The sequence below is a fragment of the Herpailurus yagouaroundi genome, unplaced genomic scaffold, assembly GCF_014898765.1.
Source record: "Herpailurus yagouaroundi ecotype Mexico unplaced genomic scaffold, PumYag 222, whole genome shotgun sequence".
NCBI lineage: Eukaryota > Metazoa > Chordata > Mammalia > Carnivora > Felidae > Herpailurus > Herpailurus yagouaroundi.
This window is the reverse complement of record NW_024412453.1, coordinates 16715261-16742643: the sequence shown is the minus strand read 5'-3', so window position 1 is coordinate 16742643 and position 27383 is coordinate 16715261. Positions and strand designations below refer to the sequence as shown.

The 27383-nt window shown below is 53.7% G+C and overlaps 1 protein-coding gene and 1 pseudogene across 1 annotated transcript in view; both read right to left on the bottom strand.

The window, feature by feature from the left end:
- Positions 1 to 27383, bottom strand: part of TRAP1 (TNF receptor associated protein 1) — a 46783-nt gene that overhangs the window by 5564 nt on the left and 13836 nt on the right. The window contains exons 2-14 of the mRNA XM_040459187.1: positions 19364 to 19528; positions 18438 to 18520; positions 17319 to 17459; positions 14919 to 14990; positions 13091 to 13251; positions 11736 to 11845; positions 11122 to 11195; positions 10217 to 10372; positions 8890 to 9010; positions 7475 to 7544; positions 4677 to 4824; positions 1109 to 1294; positions 588 to 726 (exon numbers count right to left, since the gene is read on the bottom strand). Coding sequence (XP_040315121.1) covers positions 588 to 726; positions 1109 to 1294; positions 4677 to 4824; positions 7475 to 7544; positions 8890 to 9010; positions 10217 to 10372; positions 11122 to 11195; positions 11736 to 11845; positions 13091 to 13251; positions 14919 to 14990; positions 17319 to 17459; positions 18438 to 18520; positions 19364 to 19528 — 1626 coding nt within the window. The remainder of the gene's footprint in view (positions 1 to 587; positions 727 to 1108; positions 1295 to 4676; positions 4825 to 7474; positions 7545 to 8889; positions 9011 to 10216; positions 10373 to 11121; positions 11196 to 11735; positions 11846 to 13090; positions 13252 to 14918; positions 14991 to 17318; positions 17460 to 18437; positions 18521 to 19363; positions 19529 to 27383) is intronic.
- On the bottom strand, positions 25649 to 27274 carry LOC121019606 (guanylyl cyclase-activating protein 1-like; annotated as a pseudogene).

Genomic DNA, 27383 nt, shown 5'->3' with positions numbered 1-27383 from the left:
TAAATTAAATTAAATTAAATTAAATTAAATTAAATTAAATTAAATTAAATTAAATAGACAGACAGACAGACATTTTTGGTTGCCTGAGGCCCATATAATTTTGTGAGAGCTTTAAAAAGAATCTCTAGGGGCGCCTGGGTGGCTCAGTCGGTTAAGCGTCTGGACTCTCGATTTTGGCTCAGATCATGATCCTGCAGTTTGTGGGATCAAGCCCCACATCGGGCTCTATGCTGACAGCACACAGCCTGCTTGGGATTCTCTCTCTCTACCCCTCCCCTGCTCACTCTCTCAAAATAAATAAAATAAACATTAAAAAAAAAAAAAAAAGGCCACTTCTGATTCTGTTGGAAGCCAAGCTGGAGGGAGCACTCAGACCCCCAGGATCTAAACAAAAATGTTTCCCATTCATCATGAAGATGGTCCCCAACAGCTTCCTCTGTGCAGGCTGGGGACCCCAGATACACATGAGAAGAGAAAAAACTCCATACGAACCCAGCACTACAAGATGGAAGAGGCCGTCTTAGCCTCCTCTGCACCCCCAGGCCACCACCCACACCTGGGCCCAGAGAGAAGGGGAGCGAGCCTACCCGGGGAACTGTCCTCCAACTTCTCCTCCTTATAGTGATCAACAACGATGTCCGTCTCCACAGAGATCAGCTTCTTCTTGTCAAACTCACGAAGGTGTAGCAAAGTCAGTTCATCGAACTGCTCGTAGCAGAAGAGAACCTGCGAGAGCCCAAGAGCATTGGCGTTGGGCCTGGAGAAGTCTGCCCGCAACAGGACAGAGCGGAGCGTGAGGCCAGGGCCGGGTCCTATGTCTGGAAAGGCCATACTGGGGTCCGGGGGCTTCCTCAGCCTCATGGATACAGTGGTTCACCAGATGGTCCCGAGGGGGCCCTAGCAGTACGAGTAGCAGTAGGAGCGGTGACTACGGAGGAGCCCCGTGTCACCTCCCAGAAACACACAGACTAACGGCAGCCTGGCTGGGCCTCAGGACCCCTGGACATCAGCTGCCTCACGCGGCTTGGCTCTCCCGAGCACGTTCGGCCACTGTCTGGGGCTCAGACCCTGTTTATCCCGTCTGGACCCCAGGCCGTGGCCCACTCACCTCCATGTTTTTCTGCTTCATGGCCTCATAGTAGGGTGAATGCTCGGCCAGGTGCCGGCTGGGGGCGCACAGGTAGTAGATGGTGCGGGTGCCAGCCCGCATGCGGCCGGCATAGTCCGAGAGACTGGTCAGCTGCCCAGCAGGCAGTGCCGAGGACTCATACCGTAGCAGCTTTGCAATATCCTCCTGCAGACAAAGGCCAGGTCACTCTCGTTCTAGGTCCTCGTTCTGAAAGCCTCCCAGCTGCCTTCCACAGGCTTTGGAAGCCTATGGCTACCGGGAGGAAGAGCTCTGGCCGGCCTCACCCCTGGCTGCCGGGCCCAAGGACGGCACTCGGCCCCTGGGGGGCTGAGGGGACTCCGATGGTATCCGTCGGGTCCCACATCAAATGTTCGGGGGACCCCGGAGAGAACCTTCACCCTAGCTGGTCCGGGGCCCTGTGGAGAAGGGCTTTCTGGTACACCTGTCCTAGACCACTGGTATACTACCACTGTCCGTGGCAGAGACCTTCCCAGACCCAGCATCCTCTGTCCATCCCCGCCTCCTGGGCACGTGGATGAGATGTGGAGGCTGCATTCCTAGCCTTCCTCACGGCAAGGACTAGTGCCGGCCCGTGGGGCACAAATGACAGTGAGCACGTATTTAAGGGGGAGCCAGTCCTCCTCCATCCGGGCAGCTGAAGGTCAGTGTGCCCGCTGGTGTCATATCCTTGATGTGGGAGCTGCCTGCCGATGATGGAACAGCGGCCCCAAGCTGGGGCCTGGGTCCACAATGCCACCAGCCAGCATGTGACTTGAGACCTCAACTCTGCCTCGTCTCTACCAGTGACTTCTCCCTGATCATCCGGCACAGACATGTGGGGCGGTGGGGGGGGGGGGGGGGCGTGCAGAAGAACATGGTGGAAGAGCAGACAGCCTGTGCCTAGAGCTGCTGGAGTCTGCCACCAACAAGGAGGGCTGAGAAGAGGATGTGGCGGCCTCAGCACGCCAGGGCCCTAGGTCCACCTCCCACGACCTGAAGAACCTCCTGGGGGACCCCAGATGCTCGGTCACCTCCTCCTTCCTCACTGCTAAAGATGAAATCTCGACCCTCGGAGTGACTGCTTAATGGGGCACAGGTGTCTTTTTGGGGAGACGAGAATTTTCTGAAGCTAGACGGCCGTGGGTGCACAACTTGCAAACGTATGAAGGGCCACTGAATTGTTCACTTTGAAAGTGTGAATTTTACAGTATATGAATTATGTGGCAATTTAAAATTGGCCAAAAAATGTTTATGGAATGACTGTATTTTTTAATATTTACTTATTTTTGGACGAAAGTCCCAAATGTAAGACAGTAAACCAACAAAATCCTAGAGGAGACAACAGGCGGCAACCTCTTTGCCCCCGGCCACACCAAGTTCTTACTAGACCGGTCTCCGGAGGCAAGAGAAACAAAAGCAAAAATGAACTATTGGGACCTCATGAAGATAAAAATATTCCTAAAGCAAAAGAAACAATCAGCAAAACTAAAAGGCAACCTCCGGAATGGGAGAAGACATCTGCAAATGACATGCGGATAAAAAGCTATTATTCAAAATCTATAAAGAACTTATCAAACTCAACCGCCCCAAAAGAAATAATCCAGTGAAGAAATGGACAGAAGACATGAACAGTTTCTCCAAAGACGACATCCGAGATGGCCACCCGACACATGAAAAAAATACTCAACGCCACCCATCATCAGGGAAATATGAATCAAAACCACACGGAGATACCACCTCACACCTGTCAAAATGGCTAACATTAACAACTCAGGCAACAAAACATGTTGGCCAGGATGCGGAGAAAGAGGATCTCTTTTGCATTGCTGGTGGGAGTGCAAACTGGGGCAGCCACTCTGGAAAACAGTACGGAGTTCCTCAAAAAGTTAAAAACAGAACTACCCTATGACCCAGCAGTTGCACTACTAGGTATTTACCCAAAGGATACAAAAATGCTGGTTCAAAGGGGCACACGCACCCCAATGTTTGTAGCAGCACTATCAACAATAGCCCAAGTATGGAAAGAGCCCAGATGTCCATCAAATGGCAAATGGACATAGAAGATGTAGTATATATATATATATATATAATGGAATATCATTCGGCGATCAAAAAGAATGAAATATTTCCATTTGCAACAAACTGAATGGAACTACAGAGTATTATGCTAAGTGAAATCAATCAGAGAAAGATACAGATCATATGATTTCTCGGGGCGCCTGGATGGCTCAGTTGCTTGGGAGTCAGACTCTGGCTCAGGTCATGATCTCACGGTTCATCGGTTCGAGCCCCACATCGGGCTCTGTGCTGACAGCTCAGAGCCTGGAGCCTGCTTTGGATTCTGTGTCTCCCTCTCTCTTTGCCCCTTCCCTGCTCATGCTCTGTCTCTGCCTCATAAAAAAAAAGATCATATGATTTCACTCATATGTGGAATTTAAGAAACAAAACAGATGAACATGGGAGAAGGCAAGGAAAAGTAAGATAAAAACAGGGAGGCAAACCATAAAAGACTCTTATATACAGAAAATGAACTGGGGTTGCTGGAGGGAAGTGGGTGGGAGAGGGGCTAAATGGGTGATGGGCACTGAAGATGGCACTTGTTGGGATGGGCACTGGGTGTTGTATGTAAGTGATGAATCAGTAAACTACTCCTGAACTCATTACTATGCTATGTTAACAGGCCTGGATTTAAATTTTAAAAATACATATATTTACTCATTTCTGAGTCAGAGAAAAAGAGACCACACGTGCCTGCACGACCAGGGTGCAGTGCAGAGCCTAATGCAGGGCTCAAACTCATGAATGGTGAGATCATGACCTGAGCCGAAGTCGGACAATTAACCAGTTGGGCCACCCAGGTGCCTAATGATCGTATCATTTTTAAGTATTTGAACTCTGGCCCCAGAGGCACCACATTGAAGGATTTCCGCCAGGGGCACATGGGTGGCTCAGTCTGTTAAGCGCCTAATCCTTGACTTCAGCTCAGGTCATGGTCTCGAAGTTCATGGGTGGGAGCCCCGGGTCGGGCTCTGCACTGACAGCAACAGTATGGAGCCTGCTTGGGATTCTGTCACACTCTCACACACTCTCTCTCTCTCTCTCTGCCCCTCCCCTGCTTGCACATACACATGTATGTGCTCTCTCTCAAAATAAACAAACATTAAAAAAAGAAAAGGATTTCCGCTAGTCACCCAGAGAACATGCCTTTCCCACCCCAGGAACCAGGCACCTTGCCCCGTCCCCTGCCTTTAGTGATCTCCTGAGCACCCTGAATGCTGGTGGGAGGAGACAGCGCACACCCACCTCCTTCCGGCATCAGGCGGGGAAGAGCTCGGTGCCTTGGGACGTGGTAGGGAGGCTCCAGGATGTGGCGCCAGGCCTGCTGCGTCCAACAGAGGCCTGGAGGCCAAACGCTGCCTTTACTGACCCCCGCAAAGTGCCCGGCTATGCCACGGTCACGTCCCAGGAAGTTTGGATTTCTGGCCTCCACCAGATTCCTCCACAGCCCACGGCAGCCCAGAGAAAGGCCCAGAAACAAAGACCCTACCTTGACCTCTTGTTCAGCAGTGGTCACGATGCCCTCCCTCATGAATAAGCCATAATCTTCAAAAAACTTGGCGTATTTTTCAGGGTCTTTTTTACTCTGGTCAACGAAGAATTTTATCAGCCTCTGCTGTAGAAGGTCCCGGAGTTTCCTACAGAACAGAAACGCGTCTACCATCAACAAACAACTTTCATGAAAGACGAAAGGCAGAAGCATATGAAAAACGTTCATCCCCACTAATGACCAAAGAAGCAGAAACAATACATGATTTTGGTGAAACTAAAAAAACGTGAAGCAAAAAGGGGACCCCTGACAAAGCCCAGCTGGGGAGACACCCCTAGTAGCAGGAATGCGAACCGATCCCCACCCCGCCACCCTTGTGGAGGACCACAGCCCGGGAACCCAATCGCAGATTACACTTCAGGAAACTGGAGGCGGCGAGCTTTATGGACCAAGCATCACACCGTGGTGCACAGGACAGAAGGCAACTGTGAACAGCCCCCAGGCTGGACGCTAAAGAACAGTCTGAGCAAAGGGGCGCCTGGGTGGCGCAGTCGGTTAAGCGTCCGACTTCAGCCAGGTCACGATCTCGCGGTCCGTGAGTTCGAGCCCCGCGTCAGGCTCTGGGCTGATGGCTCAGAGCCTGGAGCCTGTTTCCGATTCTGTGTCTCCCTCTCTCTCTGCCCCTTCCCCGTTCATGCTCTGTCTCTCTCTGTCCCAAAAATAAATAAACGTTGAAAAAAAAAAAATTAAAAAAAAAAAAAAAAAGAACAGTCTGAGCATAAAAAACAGGAGGGCCATTAAACGTCACCTCCTCTAATGGTCCGTCATGACATCAAAAAATGGTCCGCTGAAATGACGCTGAAATGGAAGGAAACACCAGAAAAATCCCAACGTGGATAAATCACAGCAAACAGTGTGTACGTGTATGCAAAGACCTACCGGTAGCTTTCTGTGCACTGGAACTCTGCGCTTAGGAGCAAGGCGGTATACACAGCACGCACACGCACACACCAGTTTTATAAAACTTGGATTTATTGGGGAACAGGGTGTTTACTGCGGCATTTCACAGTGGCGTGAAATTACGAGCAACTTCATGAGTGAAATTAAGGGTATTCTTATTTTTGGGCACCCGGGCTAAGTCATTAAGCATCTGGCTTCAGCTCAGGTCATGATCTCACGGTCTGTGAGGTGGAAGTCCCATATCGGGTGAGCCCGTACCCCGCCTTAGGGTGAGTCCTGCTTCTCTCTCTCTGTCCCGCCTGGGACTGCTGCTTGTGGCATTCTCTGTCCCTTGCTCACTTGTGCGTGCTCTCACTCTCTCAATAACAGAAGAGCGTAATTATTTCCTTATTATTTTGCCTTTCTTTAAAAACCAGTGAAATTACAGTGTATTTCTGTAATAATCCAGGGCGGGAGATCAACAGTTTCCTATTCATCTAAGCTTTCCTCTCTGCTCCCATCCGGAACAACTCAGACCTCCAACCACGGGGCAGGACGGGACAGCACCCGCACCCGGGCTGGGGCAGCCACAGAAGCTGGGACAGGACGCACCAACATGAGGGGGGGCACTGGCCATGGCCGACCCATTCTCTGGCGGGGTCGGGAGCAGACATGGGCAGGGACAAGACCAGGACGTCCCAGTGGTGCCAGCTGGTATTTGGGAGGCTCAGCAGACATACGAACACGTACTGATACAGAAGCACAGACGCCCATCAACACACGCAGACTTCACACGTTCCTTGGCTCTGACTGCTAAGAGGGCCTGGGAGGAGGGACACCCCAACAGCAGTGGTGTCCCCAGGGCGCAGACCCTGACTTCTCAGTACCATTCTCTGTTCAGAGGAACCAGGGCTCCTCAAAGGAATAAGCAATTCCAGGGGGGTCAGGACAAGACGCAGGCAGAACACAAGGTGAGCCTGGACCATCTCGTGCCCAAAGCGAGGAGGCAGAAAGTAAGGTGGGGGCGGGTGACAGGCACAGGCGCGGGCTCCCTCCGCTGGCCCGACCCGGGACAGTCTTGGCATCAAGATCCATAATGAAAGTAACAGATCACAACCCGATGAGTAAAATGGGAAATCGGCTCCCGCACACGAACACACCCTACACTGAACACGCGGGCCGACACCGCCCCCGCCAGTGACAAAGGGGGAAAGTAAGTGCACACGGAGAGGCTGGCAGACGCCCCCTCAGCCAAGTGCTACGAGAACCTCGCCAGGAACGGACTACTCACAAGCGAGGGCCCGCTTGCCAGGCTGCGGTCACTGCTCTTCCTGCACCCGACGCAGGTGTACCCGCTGGCCGGCATGACCTCTCAAACTCACGGTTTCTGCAACCGTGACGTGGGGCCCTAGTGGTGCCCCCGCAAAAGACTACATGGGCCACACAGGAAAGGCTCCGTACAGTCCCGGGGGAGAATCTGCACTCGGGAACAGGAGCCGCTGCTACAATTGGGACAGGGAGCAGAGAAATGGAGCCACCTCAGTGCAGAGAGATTCCACAGCGACCTCTCCACAAGAGGGTCACCTGCACACCAACACATCAGATCTCTCCTGGCTCTGTGGTTGTTCTCTGCCTCCTCCAGCTCAGATGCAGCGTGCCTGGGGTCTCCCCTGTCATGGCCACCAAGGGAGGGCACGTTTCCCCCAACACACGGCCCCCCAGGCCAAGTCCCGCAGCAGGGCCGCTCTCTGCTCCCCGCCCCTTGGAAGTCGCCGGGGCCCCTCGGGGGTCAAGGTGAGGATGCTGAGGGGGCTGCGTCTCCCGCAGGCGCCCACCCTGCCCCTTCCTCGGCGGCTTACCTGATGAGCACGCTCTCTTGGAGGAGCTCCCGACTGAGGTTCAGGGGGACGTCCTCACTGTCCACCACGCCTGAGGGAGACACAGGCCCATCAGGACCGTCCCCGGGCCCGCGCTCTGCCCGGCCCTCACTGCACACCCCTCCGCCTCCCTGCCAGGCCTTCCCTTCCCCCTCCCAACCTGACTCCAAGTCCAACCATGCATGTGTGACAGCGAACTGGCGAAGGACAGCGTGGGGAGACTCACTGGGGCACCAGATGCCGGCCCGAGTCCTGCTGATGCCCCAGAGCTCGTGCACACAGCCCAAGTCGTGGCAACGTGACCAGAAGAAAGCTGGTGAGGCCAGGGGGCCTCTGCTGGGGGAACAGTTGCTGAGATTTCAGGATCGGTTTGACACTCTAAAGACCACTTCTGGATTTTGTGTTCACAGCCCTAAGTATACTGTGGACATTCTGCACGTCGTATGCTAACGTGATACGAAGGTTTAGGTGCTGAATTCTTTTTAAAACTATAATCTCGCTCGGGGAGCCTGGGTGGCTCAGTGAGTTAAGCGTCCGACTTCAGCTCAGGTCTTAACCTCACAGTTCATGAGTTCGAGCCCCACATCGGGCTCTGTGCTGACAGCCCAGAGCCTGGAACCAGCTTCAGATTCTGTCTCCCTTTCTCTCTGCCCCTTGCCCATTCTCACTCTGTCTCTCTCTCTCTCAAAAATAAACATTAAACCTGAAACTCATGGGATGCCTGGATGGCTCACTCAGTTAAGTGTTCGACTCGTTTTCAGCTCTAGTCATGATCTCAAGGTCGTGAGATCAAGCCTCACATCGGGGTCCACTGGGCATGGAGCCTTCTCGGGATTCTCTTTCTCTCTGCCCCTCCCCTGCTCATGCTGTCTCTCAAAATAAACTTTAAAGAAAAAGGGGAGGGGGCGCCTGGGTGGCTCAGGTCACGATCTCACAGTCTGTGACTTTGAGCCCCAGATGACTCTGTGCTGACAGCTTAGAGCCTGGAGCCTGCTTTGGATTCTATGTCTGTCTGTTTGTCTGTCTCCCCCCCTCCCCCACACACTCTCCAAAAAATAAACATTAAAAAACAAAACAAAACACAATAAAAAACACCAGAAACTTACAAGAATTCAAATTAAACGTGTTCTGTCACTCTGCCCCACCTCAACCAAGACGTGGTGGTTGCAGAGGGGAAGAAGCTTCCTGGGTGGAGCTAATAAGCAGCTTCCCACGGCCGCCCTGGGTCTGCCCAGCTACCCCAGCCTGCCGCCGTGGCTGCCCACCGCGACCCGGTGCTCAGGGCAGACGAGCGCTCTCTGCCGAGGTCGGCACCCCAGGCCATGCACGGGGAGCCGCTCGGTCCCGGGGCTGCGGGGCCTCGACTCACACGACGGACACGGGCATCAGCGCTGTACCTCGAACGAAGCGCAGCCACTTGGGCAGGATGTCAGTGGCCTTGGTCTGGATGAGGACCTTGCGGCTGTACAGCGCAATGCTGGAGCCCATCTCCCGGCTCACGTCAAACATGGATGGTTTCTGGGGACAAGGAAACAGCAGTGTTAGGGACCCACGAGGAGGCAGAACCTATGATGTCATGTGGGAGCACGAAGGACAACTCAGAGCCACCCCTTCTTAGGGAGGCCTGTGCCAGGAGTTGCGGGGGGACACGTGGTGACTCAGAGAAAGAGCCTAGGGAGGACCCCGACGGGCCCTCGGCAGGGGGAGCAGGGCACGGGACTTCCGTGGGTAGCCGCTGGCCCCCACCCGTTCCCCCTGAAGGACATAAAAAGCAACAACCAGCATGTCCCTGTGAACAGAGCCAACGTGCTAGGGGTCAGGGCCAGCAAACAATAGCCACAGACCAAACCCAGCTCAACACCTGGTTTGTGCAGCCCCAGAGCAGCTTTTCCGTTTTTAAATGGTTGAGAATGAAAGCAGAACGAGACTCTCTCATGTTATGTGAAAAATACACGAAATCCAAACTGTAGGGGCTATCAAGTTTCCCGGAACACAGCCGGGCTCGTGAGCAGTTCCTGGGGGCAGCGCTCCAGGCCACGTGGGGCCTGTGAAGCCCAAACTAGTCACAACCATCTGCCGACCTCTGCTCTAAAGCAGCATTTTGGGGCCTGCATCCCGCACGCACACCACGCTGGGATCCTGCTAATACGGAGGCTCCATTCAGGAGGTGCTGGCGGGGCTGAGATCTACACTCCCCAAAACCCCAGGACACGCTGGGGCTGCTGGTCTGCGGAACTCAGCACCGAGTCTCACAGTGCTTTCCCAAGTGGGTAGCCCTGGGACCTATGGGGGCTGCCATCAAAAACACCAGGAACTTCTGCCAACCCCCGAGCAGGTCTCCCTGTTTACAGGATTCATCAGAGCCTTCACCAGGCTACTGCGAGCCAGGGGGTTTAAGGGCCAAGCGCAAGCACAGAGTGCCCACCAAGTCATCAGAGTGCCATGGCGCCCCTGCCCTGCGGGCCTCCTCCGGGCCCCTCGCCCAACGGTTCTGTTCCACCAAGACAGCATGTGCAACACCCCTCCCCCTGCGCTCATCCATCCGAAGGCGGGGGCTCTGCTTTTGCTCTGATGCTGCCAAGTTAGTTTTTGTGATGCCTGTGATCTGTCCCCTTCAGGGAAAGTGCCAGTGCTGCTGAGAAATGCGGTCACCTTGGGCGGTGCCCCACCCCAGGGAGCAGCAGACAAGCACTCGCAGCGCTGCCCCGAACTTGCCGGCCTCACCATTTCCGGCACGTAGAAGATGCTGCGGATGTTGAGAGGCGCATCCGTCCTGTAGTGCAGGGTGTAGCGGGGCCTGTCGTGGGCCTGAGCGACATAGCGGTAGAACTCCTCGTGCTGCCACTCGCCCACGTCCTTGGGGTCCATCATCCAGACCGCCTGGAAGTGGACAGTCACAGGGATGCGGCGTCTAAGATACAGCCTCCCAACGACCACACAGAGCTGGGCCGCTGGAGCCTGTGGACCCAGGACGAGCCAAGGACCAGCCCCGTGGGACAGACAGTGTGGGGAGGGGGGGCTGTCCCACAAAGACACACAAAAGGTTCTAGAACGAGTGTCCCCTCCCTGCTACAGGGTGTCAGGAAGGGCCAGCCCAGAGGACGTACACGGGCCTGCAGGACGTCACGAACAGATTGAGTAAATGGACAAAGAAATGTGGCCTGGTCGTGGAACCAGAACCTGGCCATAAAAAGGAAGGGAGCACCAACACAGGCTCACACGGATGAACCTGGAACCATCATGATGAGAAGCCAGACACATAAGGCCACAGTGTTTGATTCCACACTGATGTGAAGTTTCCAGAACAGGCACACGAGTGGTTGTTGGGGGCTATGGGAGGGGAGATGGGGAGTCACTGCTAATGCAGGCAGGCTCCTTTTTGGGGCGAGAATGTTCTAAAACGGGACTGTGGCGATGGTGAGCGCACCAAGGACCAATGAACTGCACAGTGTGAGCTATACCCAGGGCACGAGGACGGGGGGCACAGAAGGGTGGGGAACTCGCCTTCCGCAAGGGACCCCACTGCTGGCACAGGGCCACCCGGTCCCACCTCGGTCCCTCTGGCCCTGAAATGTACCAACCTGTCCCCACAGCCTCCCCTGAGCCCTTCATGCAGCCCAGGGTCTCACCTGCAAGGTATTAATGCGCCTTCCGTTCAGGTACAAGGGGAAGCTGACAAAGTTACTGTATTTTGTCACTACATCTGGAAGAGACACACACGTGAAACAACAATGAACACGGAGCTTCTGAACGCAAAAGCTGTGGAAGTGGATGCAGGGGTGACAGCACGCCGGAGGACTCAGTCTGGCCGTCTCACAGGTGGAAAGCCAGGTCACAGCAGGGACACTGTCCTGCCTGCACAAAGTGAGAAGTGCAAGGAAGCAGATAGATGTCTTGAGGCCCAGGCCACCGTGAGACGCCCACACCTTCTTGGCAGCATGAACAGAGTTCACGGGAAGCGCTCGGCACCTCTGATGAGCCGTCAGTCACACACGACGACAAGACCACCGCACAGAAGCCCCCGCTCTGGGTTTCGGTGAGGGGTGAGGGACGCATCTTCCACACAAGCAGAGCACGACACCGAGGGTGGAAGACGGAACAAAACCTGACCGCGCCAGTGGGCCTGGCTTCTGGTCCCGCACGGAGCCACAGGGGCTCTGTCTCAGGCGGGCCTGGGCCGCCAACCCCGGAAGCGCCCTAAGCCTGCCGCGCACGCATCACAGTGGCCCAGACTCCCACTCACCTCGAACACGGGCCTCGCTGGCAAACTCTGTGCTGTCTGACTTGAGGTGGATGATGATTTTGGTCCCAGTTCTCACTCCCGAGGCTTCAGCGATTTCAAACACCCCGGAGCTAAGAGGTGGGAAAGGGAAAGCCAATCGCACAAAGCAAAGCTGACGAGTCCTCCACCTGGGACCGTCGATGCCCAGAAAGACAAGCTTGGGTGCCACCGTTTCTGAGCCCATCGTGTCTCCTCCAGGGAGAGGCTGCCGGGGTGGGGTGTGGGATGTGGGGCTGGGGCGTGGGGCTCTCCTGATCATAGGCGCCCCCTCGTGGTGTTTAGGTTCACCCGAAGTGACCCCGCTGCTGCCATGCGACACTGGGTGGAAAGGGCAGATGCACGGAGACGCGTGTGAACTCCCGGTTTCTGAACCTCTGGCAGAGGCCAGGCGGAGAGACTGTTTCCCAAGTACAAAAGGAGGGGATGTGCCCCCAAAAGGCACCCTGTCCCTATCCTGGCCCGCTTCCTCTGAACATCTCCTTGGCAGAAGGCACACAGGAGCCTCAGCTGTGACTGAGGGGGATGGGCTGCGCTCCCATCGGGAGAGCAGGATCCGGAAACAAGGATCTGGGGCTACTGAAGTACACGCTTCCAGGGGCACCTGGGTGGCTCAGTCGGTTAAGCCTCCAACTTGGGCTCAGGTCACAATCTCACGGTTCGTGAGTTCGAGCCCCACGTCAGGCTCTGTGCTGACAGCTCAGAGCCTGGAGCCTGCTTCAGATTCTGGGTCTCCCTCTCTCTGCCCTTCCCTAGCTTGTATTCTCTTTCTGTGGCTCAAAAATCAATAAACATTAAAAAAAAAAAAAAAATGAAGTACACGCTTCCGTTTGGCCAAGATGCCGTTCTCCTCCAACAGTCCGAGGTTCTCCTGGACCCTCCAGCTAACGTCCCCCATGCGGGCCGGCGAACAAGCAAGCATCTAAGAGGCAGCTCCTGGGGCCTGAGTGGCACAGGAGGGGGCGGGCAGGCCCGGGAGTCCGAGGTGGGAAGCACTCAGGAACGGGCTCCTGCACGACCAAGTCCAGCAAGGCCGGCTGGTCCCGAGGCCAAGCTGGTGACAGGCCGCCCTCTGAAACCACACACCACAGGGGACACCCACATGCCACGGGCCATCTGCAAGGGAAGGAGGAACCAGCTCCCAAAGCCTGAGGTTCGGGCTTCATAAAAAAGCCCACAAAGGTCCACTGGCATTTTGGTAAGAGACCCTAACTTCCCAAGGGAAGTGGTAACACTTTAGCTGTGTGCCTAAGTGCGCCTCAGTGCACGCACCTGGGGCGGCCCCGTGTGTGACGTGAGGCCTGCTCTCACTTACTCACCCATCTGAGAGCCACTGGTAACCAGGGCTGCCCGGGTCCGCGGAGCGGGAATATACCTCCACTCTGTCAGCCACCATGAAAGCCGAGTAGAAACCCACTCCGAACTGGCCGATGATCTTGCTGCTGGCCTCCGCCTGGCTCTGCAGCGCCTCCAGAAAGGCCTGTGGTGGCGAAGGCTGGTCAGAGGAAGGGTGCCCCCTCCCCAGAGAGAACAAACGTTTGTGACGCCCTGTGTCCTTTCCGGAGTGCAGGCGGCGGTCACACTTAATCCTCAACGCAATCACACCGAGTGGTTTTTCACCCCAGGTCATACACCGTGGGGCAGTGTGGGAAGTGACGGCTGAGGGACCCCAGATGGGCTGTGGGACGCTGAGTCCGTGTCTAACTCAGAACCACAGGCCTGCCTGTCGGCCACGGGCCACACTCCTCGGGTGCAGGGGCGGAGGTGGTCTCAGGGAGTGGAGCACAGAAAGCAGTGGCCCCTGGAGTTCGGGATGTGGGGAGATGCCTAAACGTGCCTTCCGCGTGTCTCCCAGATTCTCAGCTTCATGCAGAAACAGTATGCACCAAATACAGATTTTGATACGGTACAGAAGGCACTAGATTTTTAGAACTCATGTTACCAACGTTCCTAAGATTAAAAATAAAGTACAACAGGGGCGCCTAGGCGGCTCAGCCAGTTGAGCGTCTGCCTTCAACTCGGGTCATGATCTCACGGTCTGTGGGTTCGAGCCCCATGTCGGCCTCTGGGCTGACAGCTCGGAGCCTGGAGCCTGCTTCGGATTCTGTGTCTCCCTCTCTCTCTGTCCCGCCCCCGCTCACACTGTTTCTGTTTCTCTCTTTCAAAAATAAACACTAAAAATAAAGTAAAACGCACACATTCATCACCACGATCACGTCTGTGGAGGAAGTGTTCGACGATGGCTGTGGACCACATTTGGACGTCGAACACTTGAAATGGGGCTACTGCACCCGAGGAATGAAGTTTTATATCACGTTTAATTGAAATCCAAACAACCATGTGTAGCCAGTGGCTACCGTATGTGAGGGCACAGACTTTCCTTGACAGGGATGGCCCCCACCCACCACGTGTACCGGGCCCCGGCCGGGGGGGGGGGGGTGGTTGGCGAGTAACGGTTATGGTAACGTTTCTTAAAAGTAGAATTTCTGCAAATCACCTTGGACCAACAATTAAACTATTTCAAGCAGTTTCGTAAAGGACTATTTTAGGCACCACTTAGGCCCACAAGACAAACAAAAAGCATTTAGTCGCCAAGGAGAAGTACACAGGCAGCTGACGGCCACCTCACCCTGGTCGCAGGCTGGCAGAGGCCCCGTGACCGCCCGCCCGCCTGTCCCCACAGAGGGGCCGTGAAGGGCCGCCTGCCCGCAGACGGGACTACTGTCAACGGTGCTGACAGGCAGGAGAGGAAGGACGCCACCTCTGCCGGGCCTTCTGCCTCGAGCTGAGGGAGCTCAAGCAATCGCTGAGCAAGGATTTGGAGAAAAGCAGGAGGCACAACGGTGCTTTCCAGACTCCAACAGACAGGCTTTGAGCCTGGGGTCAGCCGATTTCTAGCTACGGGCAAAGTGCTTATTTTCCACCTCTTCATCGACAAAAAAGAGAAACCACCTCAAAGGTCCCTGTGATGGCAAGGAAATCACATCCTAGTGTTCCCACAGCGCCAGCACAGAGCTCACACCTGAGAACATTCCTGCTGAAGCTGGCGTCCTACCCTCTCTGGTCGGAGCTGCCTGGAGGAAAGACCCTGGAGCCCTGAGCGGGGCAGCGGCTGCAGCACCCGAGGATGGGGCCACGGGGGCTTACCTTTGACCCCGACCTGGCAATCGTCCCCAGGTTGGACACCAGCTCCTCCTGTGTCATCCCGATGCCAGTGTCCTGAGGAGAGAGGCACGCTAAGCTCCGGGCTACCAGCACGTGGGGGAGCTGGGACAGACACGGGCGGACAGCCCCAGGGGCAAGAAGCATCAGTTATAGCTGCCAGTGAGGACCCAGAGAAGTCACACCCCACACGTCATCAGAGAGATTAATTCTAGTCACATGGGCCAGGCCACACTAGAACGCTCCCCACTAGCAGACACACACAGACCAAAGAGACAGAGTCCAGAAACACAGCTGCACAGACTGTGGTACTTGATTTTTAACAAAGGTTCCAAGATAATTCCGTGGGGGAAAGGCAAGCAGACAGCGCTGAAACCAGGCAGCCACGGGCACTCGACCCTGGCCCTCCCCTTACACCACACCCCAAACAGACTGCAGACCCAGAGCAGAAGCGAAGACTGCAGAACTTCTAGAAAAAAACACAGGGGAAAATCTCTGACCGTGGAAGAGGCAGAGATTTCTGAGGTTACCGAAAGGACAAAACAGGGAATGAAAAGGTGATAAACTGGACTTCATTACAATTTGCTTTACAAAAATCACCTCTAAGAAAACAAAAAGGCAAGCCACAGAATGGGAGAAGGGTGTCTGCAAAGCGTGTATCTGATATGGAGCTTCTATCTAGAATATATGAAGAACTCTTACAACTCAACAGAAAAAAACAACTTGACTAAAAACAAACCAAAAATCTGGACACAGGAATATACAGAAATGGCAAGAGACATGAGAAGATGCTCAGCATTAACCCTGAATCATCAGGGAAATGCAAATTAACCACAATGGGACTCACAGCTCATCCACTATGATGGCTAAAATTTAAAAGGCTGACAATAACAGGTGTCGGCAGGGATGTGTGGAAGCTAGACTTCCCCTGGACATACGCCCCTAATACGAATGCAAACCAGGAGACCACTTCGGGGAAGTCAAAGTTAAACACAAACTCACCCAGCAGACCCACTCCGACATACTCACCCAAGAGACATGAAAACACGTGTCCACAGCAGCTTTACCTCTAACACCCCCAAAATGGAAACAACCCAAGTGCCCATCGAGTGGTGAGTGGGGAATGAACCGTGATACGGGCACGGAGCAGAATACTTCTCCGGGTAAAACCAAACAAGCTACTGCTACGTGCTGCACTATGGATGTGTCTCAAAGCATTATGCTAAGTGAAAGAGGTGAGACTCAACCTCTGTTCATATGGAATTCTAGAAAACACAAAGCCAAAGGGACAGAGAGCAGATCAGCGGCTGACAGGGACCACCGGGAAGGGAGAAGGAAATCTGGGGGGAGGAAATCATGATGGAACCATGGTTCCGTGAATGTGTACACTTGAACCTGGTGAACACTTTACCGTATGTGAGTCTTTCCTCGAGAAAGCTTCTTTAAACAACAGCAGCAAAGTAGGCGCACACACGTGGAACGGAGGCAGTGAGTGAGCAAGAGAGCCCAAGGCACGTGCTCCAGCACAGTCCTAAGCGGCCAAACCAAGCTCACTGGGTGGAGGCAGGAAGTCCCCGTCAGACATGTCCGCTTGGACCCCACGGGAGTGCGTCCTTCGGCCTCGCAGACACACCTCCCGCACTTCCAGCCATCACCCCAGGACCCTGAAAGCAGCCGTTTCGGCAATATTACGTCCCTCACGCCCTCTGTCTGATAAGCCCCCCACTTTTGCCTTTCTTTCTGACCTGAACATATTCAAAAGGCCACAAGAGCCAAAAGTATTACTTCATCTAAAGCAAGACTGTTAATCCAAATGGCAGGCTGCAATTAAAAATAGTACCACAGGGGGCGCCAGGGGGCTCACTCGGTTGGGCGTGGGGGCTTCTGATTTCAGCTCAGATCAGGAGCTCAGGGTCGTTGTTGGGTTCTGAGCTGAGCATGGAGCCTGCCTGGGATTCTTTCTCTCCCTCTGCCCCTCTCTGTCTCTCACACACGTTCTCTCTCTCTCAAAAGAAAAAAAAGTACCACAGAATACATAACAACACAGGGGAACTTGCATGACACGAGAAAAAGCACAGTTAAAAATGTAAAAAGTACATAGAAAATACATGTATGGTTTAAAAATGTTTAGATATGTAAGTAAATGCAGACCCCAAAAACCTAAATTGATATACGCTAAAATGGTAACAGTGGTTAGCCTCGAATGATGGGGTGATTTGAAATTTGCTTCTGTTCGGCTTATCCGTGTCTAATGAGCGTTATTTTTACACTACATGAAAATAAGAGTTAACGATGAAGACCGTCGGCGCATCACTTGGAGCCTAGAGGGGTAACAAAAGGCAGGTCCTGCGCGCATGACAAGCATCAGGGCGCTTCGGAGGGTACCTGGATTGTGATGGTGCCTTTCTCAGCGTCCGTCTGTAAGTGAATCTCCATTTCTGGCAGCGTTTGGCCTTCAGACACCAGCTTGTGCCGCAGCTTTTCCAAGGCGTCGCTCGCGTTGGAGATCAGCTCCCGTATAAACACCTGCGGACACGGAAGGACGATGCCAGCGCCGCAGAAGCTGTGCGGCGTGCGGACCCCCCAGTGTTCTCAGACACAACTCAATGTCCTCGGGGGCAGGTCACAAAATGTTGTAAGGCCCTGACAGCCCTGAGGAGGAAACTCTGACCCTCAAAATCAAGCCCGAAGTCAAGCATCAATCTGTTTCGTCAGCTCAAATTTCAAGAGCCCCGGGTGAGCACTTCTTACTCGACTCCTGACCAGGGATGTCCAAATACCTATCCCCCAACCTGGGTTTCTTCTGACCCTTGAAGAAGGACCCATGGCTTTAAGGAGGGTCGAGCATGTGCGGGGAGGAAGGAGCCCCAGGGCCCAACCACCGGTGTCTAGAAAGCACCTTTACCTCAAACAGCACTTCCACCTACACAGACACACCTCTGGGTGCCACGGGGCTACCTGAATACAGTGCGTGACAGAACAAGGCTTGAAAGTATTCCCTAAAAAGTCCCTTTTAACTTTGGAATATTGTGCTCAAAGTTCCCCTTTGCATTGCAGCAATAATGAGCCGGCAGTGGACCGTTTCTCCTCTCCCACACTGCCTGTCACCCCTCACTCCGCTTCATCTCCCTGCCCCCCTCGCCAAAGGGCTGGGGTCTCCCTCCCGCGGACTCACGACACGACTCCACCACCGCAGAAGTGAATCCCAGCAGGGCCCCCGTGCCAGTATCTGGAAGGGATTCTAAACTATCAGCAAGATCAATTAACCCCCAGAGTCAATCTAGCAGGAAGAATCATCTGGGCCTATCTGTCCGTGAAACCCCAATAGATTTTAGTTAAAATCCTCTTGCCGGTAGCTAAGATCCGGACCTGTCGAGATTTAATGTGTTCTCACAGCTAAGAGACTACCTAGCATTTCCCCAGAAGAGCATAAAAATCGTGTGTCCCCCCTACCCCCAAAAATAAAAACCCCGCTGTGCTGGCAGTGATTAGCAGGTGCCACACCTCTTTCTCGGAGTACAAGGAACGGGCAACAATGTCCAGAAGCTTCTTTGTCTCGGCCTGGAACTCATGTTTGGAAATGGAACCTAGTAATGAATCACAGAAACAACCAATAAAGTGTAATTTCTATTTTCGTGGAAGAATATGCTACATAACATCCAAACAACTGTTTCAGGTAATGAGCTTTAAACGTTTTTCACAAGAGTAAACAAAAAAGGAAGAAACCAAGCCATCGGGGCTCTCAGGCAGGAGGCCTCAGCAAGGAACGAGCCAGTGGGTCCGCTCCGTCCACAGAAAGGGGCAAAGGGAGCCTCCCCCGCCTCCTGCCACTCACCTGTCACGCGGGACGGCCACCTCAAGAGAACATCGAGGCCGGCCCTTCCCGAGGTGCCTGGACGTGAGAATCGTACTGCCTCTAACAACCAGACCCCGCATTCTATTCTTCAGAACTGTGGCTTCCAAATTAATCATTCGGAAGACTAACAAAACCTCACTTCTTGACCCAAATATCACAGTCGGTGTTGTCATCTGAAAGCCAGAAATGGCCCCGCTCCACAGACTGCTCTCCCGGGCCTGGGAGCGGACAGGACCGTGTCGGAGGCTGTCCTGCGCCAGCAGGGCCAGTACCGAGTTTCCATCCCGCCTCCAAGATCGTGGACGTGCCCCAAATCCCCATCTGGGGAAGGACCCCGCCGCGGACTCCCGGGCAACCACCCGAGGGGGGCAAGACACCGGGACGGTGGTCAGGAGTCCCTGCGAAGACGGGAACAGACGATGCTTTGCTTCGGGGAACCCTCCCTCCCACGAAGACCTTCCATCCGAAGCAAGTGGGTGGCTTTACCAATCACTGCTTCTGCCTCAAAAACCTCCCCTCACAGGCCAGCAACGAGGCCACGGCTCCGCGGACCCCGGCCGGCTGAACACAGTACCCTGCACGGTCTCCGTGCTGTGGATGATGGAGTGCAGGGGCTCCTCCGTCCGGTCCTCAGCAGCCTGCGAGCTGAAGAGCCGTGCGGCGTGGAAGCTCGAAGGCAGGTTTCTCCCGGGGTTCCTGGACGGGGCTGGGGTCCGCCAAGGACACAGAGTGGCTTTTCCTGAAAAGACAAACACGCGGAAAGAACAAGCATGAAAAAGACATCGGAAACACAACACCCTGACGTGTTTCCATCTGGCCGCTGCTGCAGGTGCCCACATGGAATTGTCTGAGGCAAGCCATTGCCCAGAAGACCCAGTGGCACCAGGAGAAATCACAAGTGACTGAACGCTGAGCAGTGTGGGTGTTTCAGCGAAGTTTTGGGAACACAGCCTCACACATATCAAATACCAAGAAAGAGTCCCAACGCAGGGCAGAGGTGCGCGAGGCAGGCAGAGGCCTCAAACAGGCACAAACCCACAGACTCAGACACGCCTCGGCGCTCACGGCCCCTCTAGGAGCCCGAAGTAACACAGGCCAGTCTTCCTCACCCTGTGACACCCAGGAAAAGGGGGAGGAAAAAATATACACCTAAGAGGGATCCAAATTTTTACATTAATGGTCTGAAACAGTCTCACCATGTTCTAAAGAATACTTCTTGACTGCTTCTCTTCTTGTCCAAACTCTTTTAAAATTAGTACATTTGGGGGTGCCTAGGTCGTTCAGTTGGCTAAGCCTCCAACTTCAGCTCAGGTCATGATCTCACGGTTCCTGCGCTGGGCTCTGTGCTGACAGCTCGGAGCCTGGAGTTTGCTTCAGATTCTGTGTCTCCCTCTCTCTCTGCCCCTCCCCAGCTTGTGCTGTCTCTCTAAATGTAAATAATAAACACTAAAAAATATACATGTAAATAATTTTAAATTAGTACATTTAAAAACCAGAAACCAGGGGCGCCTGGGTGGCGCAGTCGGTTAAGCGTCCGACTTCAGCCAGGTCACGATCTCGCGGTCCGTGAGTTCGAGCCCCGCATCAGGCTCTGGGCTGATGGCTCAGAGCCTGGAGCCTGTTTCTGATTCTGTGTCTCCCTCTCTCTCTGCCCCTGCCCCATTCATGCTCTGTCTCTCTCTGTCTCAAAAATAAATAAACGTTAAAAAAAAAAATTAAAATAAAAACCAGAAACCAGCAGATGATCCCCCCTACCTAGTAATCAGGAAGGGGACTCACACAGTCTCACATTAGTTTTCTATAATTTCTCGCTCAGCATGGCCAACTGAGGGACCGCTGTGAGGAAAGAAGGCGACCCCCCATCTGACACTGAGGTCTGCAACCTGGCGTGGGCAGCGCCATCTGCCCTTGGAGACCACAGAAACGCAGATGCCTCCAGGCTCCTGGGCAGGAAACTCACCTTACTAGCAGCCCCTCAGGACAGCATCGCTCACCTGACTCCAGGCCACCAAGCCGGAGCCTGGGGTCAGTTAGGAGGTACCTAATGCCCGATGCTTTCAAGGACACACGTCAGACAACGCAAGACACCCCGTGTCAGAGTCTAGACCTACATGAGATGCACCGGCCTGCTGGGTCCCACACACGTCAGAAAGGAATGAATTCGAATGTCCACAAAGGACCTGGAGGGTTCAAAGCCCAACATATCAACATCCACGTTCCTACAAGGTATAAAAACTTGCCTTTTCTTTAAGTTTACTCCTAGATTTACAAATAACATGACCTTAGCCTTTATCTCTATGCAGAACACCTTAAAAACACCTACTCTGATTCAGAAAATATTCAATTTCCAAGAAGTCTGAACGTGTAATTCTCTGGAAAGAAAAGAAAGAACAGAAAGCTGGGGCACTCCTAGAATGAAATGCTACTCGGTTAGAGGGTTTGGTGAACACTCTGCACCAAGCCAGGAGTGACAAAGCCCCCGTGACCCCAGGCAGCACCTCCCCACCCCATGACCCCAGTGAGTTGTCCTGCTGCCTCCTGCCAGGGACGCATTCCCCACAAAAGCTGGGCCCCTGCTCTGAAGCAGGGCAGGACTTAGGGAGAAAATTGATGGGACTGGGATAAGGAGGAATGGGTGAGGGAGGAGACCCAGGGTCAGCCTCAGGACGGGATGTGGGTTCAAGTTCCACAGGGGCCCTGCTGACTTATGAGCGTCTGGCCCCAAGGCGGGTCCCACATCAGAGAGAGGAGCAGCCAGAGCCTCAGTGGAGCCAACAGCCCTTCAGAAGTCCTCCTCCCCTTCCTCCTCCTCCACCCTGGGCTGACTGGCACCCCACCCTACCGCCTAGCCACAGGAAGGGACAGAGGTGTGGTGTTCAGAAGTCTTCTGCCAGCGGGAAGGTGGGAGCGTAGCACTCATCAGGGCTCCCCCTCCCCCGCCCCCCACCATGCCGCGAGGGCAACTCCCGCTGTCCCATCCAGCCCCTGGTGCCCGCATCTCGATGGGTTCAAAAGCCTTGGAGGGGGTCTCCCTGACTGCAGTCCCATTTCTTCCAATCTGTCCCTTAAATTTCTATACGTTACTCTTCCAGCGACAATTCCAACGGTTATTTCCCCAATTCTGAAGACTCATTCCTGAACGCAACCCTGTCAACTCTAAATGCTTCCGGCTGGTATTCCCTGCCCTCCGGCAAGCAACATCCTCCAAATTTTCTGGAATCCTACCTCCTCCTGCCCCTCACACCCCCAACCTGCATGGTCACCAGCACTGGGGTACCTGTGCCCCTTTCCCCTACACCACCAAGCTCAGCACACAGGGACCATTTCCCACATTCCTGTAGATGTACCCCGCAATCATAAGGTAACACAGACGGCCTCAAGGGAAGAAGCTGGTTTTCCACTGGTTAATTCTACTTGGAGTGAAGTACTCTTGACCAATGCATTTGCAAGAACCTACTGAACTGACCATTCACCCCCACTTTCTCTCCCACCTTGTTCTGCTAACAGAGCCTTCTTCCTGCCATGTGCTTTCCGGTCCTCTCAGAAAACAGATCGCATTCCCTCAATGTCTCCCCAAATAAAAGCCATTCTTACCCCAAAGGAAACCAGAAGGCCCATGAAATTAAAAAACTCAGAGGCGATGGGCTCTCAGTATTTTGAGACTCCTACAGATGGCCTGTTCCAAACTCCAGAGGAGGGAGGGGAGCTGTCGGATGCTGGCAGGCCTTTCTACTTCCGGGTCATATTCCGTGTGTTAAGTATTTTAATCAAGAACACCCCCCCCCCCCCCGCCTCAGGGCAGGGGGAGGGGTTGAACAGGTGATGAGCCCTGGGCAAAGTAGGAAGTGTTGAACCACTAATCGGAACACCTGAAACTAATACAGCACCGTATTTTATGTTAACTGAAAGTAAAACGAAAACTGAACACATCTCACATACTCCATTTCGCCACCCAGAGCTCCTTATTCTTTTTAACGAACAAATAATACTCCACTGTAATGGGCAAGCAGTGCTCAGCCGATGGGTGTTTCAACTGTTTCTAGTCTCATGCTGTTAAAACCAAGGCCCCGAAGTGCCACAGAACTGTGTGCTGTGTGTCACCTTTCATGGACAGAAGGAGAGGATAGAGAAAGACTGAGCGTCTCCACTCCTCCGTGAGGAAGAAACACAGACAGGAGTAACCAGACACTTGTGAGACTGTTTCACGGGGCTGCTGAACAGAGCACCACAGACAGCAGCTCAAACGACAGAAATCTCTCAGCTCACAGTTCAGGAGGCGCGAGGCCAAGAACAGAGCGCTGGCAGGGGTGGCTCCTTCTGAGGCTGCGCGAAGACTCTGTCCTAGGCCCCTCTCCTCGCTTCCGTGGCCTCAAGTGTCCCTTGGCTTGGACACTGCACCTTCCCTCTCTGCACGTGTGACTCCATATGCAAATTCCTCTGTTTATAAAGACACGGCCACAGTGGATGAGGGTCCACCCTAATGGCCTCATCTTAACTTGATCATCTGCGAGGACCCTGTTTCCAAAAAGGTCCCACTCATAGGTCACGGAGGTCAGGAATTCAGTATCTTTTAGGGAGGCAACAATTCAACCCATAATGGGTATGTGGGAACAAAATGGAAAGAGTGGAGGGCTGGGGACAGGGTAGCAGAGCTGAGGGGAACGTGACGTTTCTGAGCACACCCTTTCGAACCTGACTCTGAGAACCACAGGACCACAGAGTAAGTCAGAGCAACCCGGGCATGTGGGGAACATTCACCGAGAAAGAAACAGTAGCAAACGTGCGTAACTGTATCATAAACAGCATAAGCATCCTAACCTAAGTCGCTTTGGAAAATGGTACTGGCACCGCCTCCTGAAGTCAGCCTCAAAAAGGCCTGCGTACAATCACTGTAGCAAACCACCAGCCATCCTCAAAACTGCCGGATCTGCCAAGGGAGTACCGGTGGACCTTGAGTTAGGAGCAAGGAGTTACCAACAGGGAAAGGGCCAGCCGCCGGCGCGGGTTGGCATCGGAGCAGAAGCAGGATTGTCCCGCTATGGACAGACTGGGTGCAGAAACAAACATCGAGGTGCGTGTGGGGGTCCACGTACACATACTTCCTAGCCGTCCGCTGACAGGCCTGGAGGCGGGAGCTCCAGCAGCGACAGCGCCTGTCACCAGGGAGGGCGGCCGCCCCAGAACTGTTTCTCAGCCCACGCCTTGGTCAGGCCAGGGGTGGTGGCTGGCCGCCCTCCTGGGCACCAGACCTCGGTTCCCCAGGTCCCGCCAGGAAGGGATGAAGGGCTCACAAGGAGGGTGCTTCACAAGGGCACCAGCTCCACCTGGAAGGCACTCCCAGAGGCAAAGCCCGGGACCATCTGAGCAACACAAGGAGGATGTAAGCCGATGAATAAAAGAGACATCCATGAGTCCACAAATGACTTATAAATAAATGGGGGAGGAAAGACCTCTTCCTCACAACTACAATTAATAAACGTGTAAGGAATGGTGGAAAGAGGTCACCTCCATCGGGCAAGCGCGGCAGTCGACGCCGGTTACAGGGATAAACTGCTGTTTAAACGTCCTCAAGAAAGAGAACGTTTGCAAAATCTCCACGTGTCCACCATGAGACACCCACTGATTTCAAAGAAAAAGACCAGTAGTGGACCGTGAAGAAAATGGCAGGTATCTCCAAATGAAGTCACCCGGCACGAGACGGGTCAACGCCTGCAGTGCCCAGGCCGGTGGGGTGAGAGGGCGTGGCCTCCCCTCCGGCGAGTTCCTACCAAACATGCATCTCAACCTAACCGTAAAATCGTCAGACTAACCCACATCTAGGGACACCCTGCGAAGCCCCGGGCAGTACTCTTCCCCAGTGTCGCGATCCAGAAGGACAGACAGACTGGGATGCACTGAGGTGGCATGATGACCACGTGGCCCTGGACAGAAGAGGACATCAATGGTGAAACAGGATCAGCGCCAGCACGACTGGCACGCTACTTGCTAGCACGGGGCACCGCGGCTTTAGCGTTAACTGCCGCAGGCTACGGGAGGTGTTAACATTAGGGGAAACCAAGAGGAGGGATCCCAGGCGGTATTTGCACGAGAGCTCTGTAAGGCACAGAATATTCCGAAATATGAAACAACACCGTGAGGGACATCCTTGCACGCGTCACTTCATTTACAGCCCAGCCTGCATCTGGGCGCACATCTAGAAAGTCACCAGGCCCCAGATTGGGTCCAGTTTAAACCGTGGTTGATGCTGCCGGGTCACCCTCCAGAGACCATCGGTCTACACTTGGGCAGCACCACGGGAGTGTCACCTCATGTGGCTGCCAGGGTGATGCTGGGAATGTTTGGATCTCTGCCCATCAGTCAGTTGAGACTTTTGCTGTAGCTGTCATTTTCATTCCCCTTACTAGGAGTGAGACAGACCTTCCCCTTACTAGGAGCGAGACAGACCTGCCCTTATTTATAAATATTTACTTTTTGGGGGCACCTGGGTGCCTCAGTCGGTTGAGCCTCTGACTTCGGCTCAGGTCATGATCTCACAGTCTGTGGGTTCGAGCCCCACGTCGGGCTCTGTGCTGACAGCTCAGAGCCTGGAGCCTGCTTTGGATTCTGAATCTCCCTTGCCCTCTGCCTCTCCCCCACTCACGCTCTCAAAAATAAAATACACATTAACATTTTTTCTTTTTTTAAAAATGTATTTTAAACCATGTATTAAAAGTATTTTCTTTTTTAAAAAGTGTTTTAGGTGTATTTCAATTTTTTTTATTGAGAGAGAGAAAATCCTAAGCAGGATCCTCACTGTCAGCACAGAGCCTGACTAGGGGCTTGAACTCTCCAACTGTGAGATCACGCCCTGAGCCAAAATCAAAAGTTGGATGCTTAACTGACTGAGCCACCCAGGCGCCCCTGTAAATATTTCTTATTTTCTTTTCTGATGACGGACTTTTGGTATCCTCTGACCATTCTTGAACTACAATCTTTTTCTTATTGACTTGTAAGAGCGCTTTATGTCTTAACGAAATTAGTCTTTCTTTCCCAGAACACTGTATCTAGTGTTCCAACAATCACGACCCCAGGGATCACAGGCATCCCCTCCCCAACAGAGAAGCAGCTTGGCGGTGGGCTGGGCCGGCTGCCTCAGTCTCCCGGCCACCGGTCCCCTCCCCCTCATTGTCCTCCTTCCTGTTCTGGGACCTGGGCACCACGCAGGTAAGGTCAGGGCTCCCTGTCGCCACATCCAGGAGCATCTGGTCCTTCTGGATGCCCTCCGTGAGCTCCCCCAGGGACGGCTCTCCGACCCCGTTGACCTCAATCCTGGAGAACACCATATTGGTGACTCCACACTTACTGTCGAGTGGCCGCAGGGGTTAATGGCTCCGACGGCCTGGAGGACGGTGAGCAGCTCACTGCGCTAGATGCATCCAGTGGCACAGACGTCACAGACCTCCAAGTACCAGCACACCCGCTGATCCACCTTCCTCTTGAGGCCCAGGCTGAGTGTAGCCACGGATCCCATGAGGTCGAGGCAGCTGTCCTGGGCGACACACGGCAGCCTCCCCAAATCAGCCTCGTTTGGAAAGGCCTTCCTCACTAAGATTCATGCAATTTTCCCGTGGCCTACTTTTCCTACTCCTGTTGGTTTTCTTCTCCCAATTAATGCAATATTTGTGAAATGATTTAATATGTTGTTCGTGATGGAGTAAGAGAAGTCCTCACTGTTAGGAAAAAGGAAGAAATAACCAATCCGTATTTCCAACCAGGACTTTAAAACTTTCCAGTATAATTCTGAGATTACATTAATCAACAGCACTATTAAGAGCAAATCTGATTTGGGGTTAACTTTTCACAACGACTGTAAGAATAAACCAACAGAGCAGTAAATCTGCCCGAACCAGATACAGATACGTGACCTGCACATTGTCGGTCCTCACGCTTCCTCTATACCCTGAAGGAAAAACCACAAGCCTCAGGGCCAGGCTACAATGTCGGAGTATCCAGCTGTTTGGTGGTTTGGGGCACACAAAATGGCAACGACAGTTTGAGTCTGACACCCCCCCACACGGGCCAGTGCTCATGCTGTTTCCTCTGCCAGCGACCACATTCCTCTCCACCCGAAGTGCTTCAGGACCTGGTGTGAGGCTCTCCCATCCCCAGCGGCTCAACCCCCTCTTTCGACGGAATTCAGAGTACTTATTTTCTATGCTACTCATTGGAAACTGCTGTTATAAACCAGCTTGTGGCACTTCTACGATTAACTGTTTGCTCATGGAAAACATTTCACCAGATTACAACATTTCTTAGTATCAAGCTCAACCAAGGCAAGAAGAGCCACGTTTCTCCGAACACCACAGCCCCTGGCACAGAAGCAGCTTGTTACAGACACGCAACTTACCAGCACGCGCATCGCTAGGTGCGAGCACAAGGACATCCGGTCAGCCACAAGTCGCTCAGTGCTCCTGCAGGGCCATCAGGGACTGGGAAGAGGGATTAAAAGTACAACGGCCTATAGGGGCCGTCAAGGAAGGCAAATGAGTCAAAACACACTGGGTACTTTTTTTAATTTTTTATCACTCTTCTCTACCTCAGCCACTGTGCTTGCC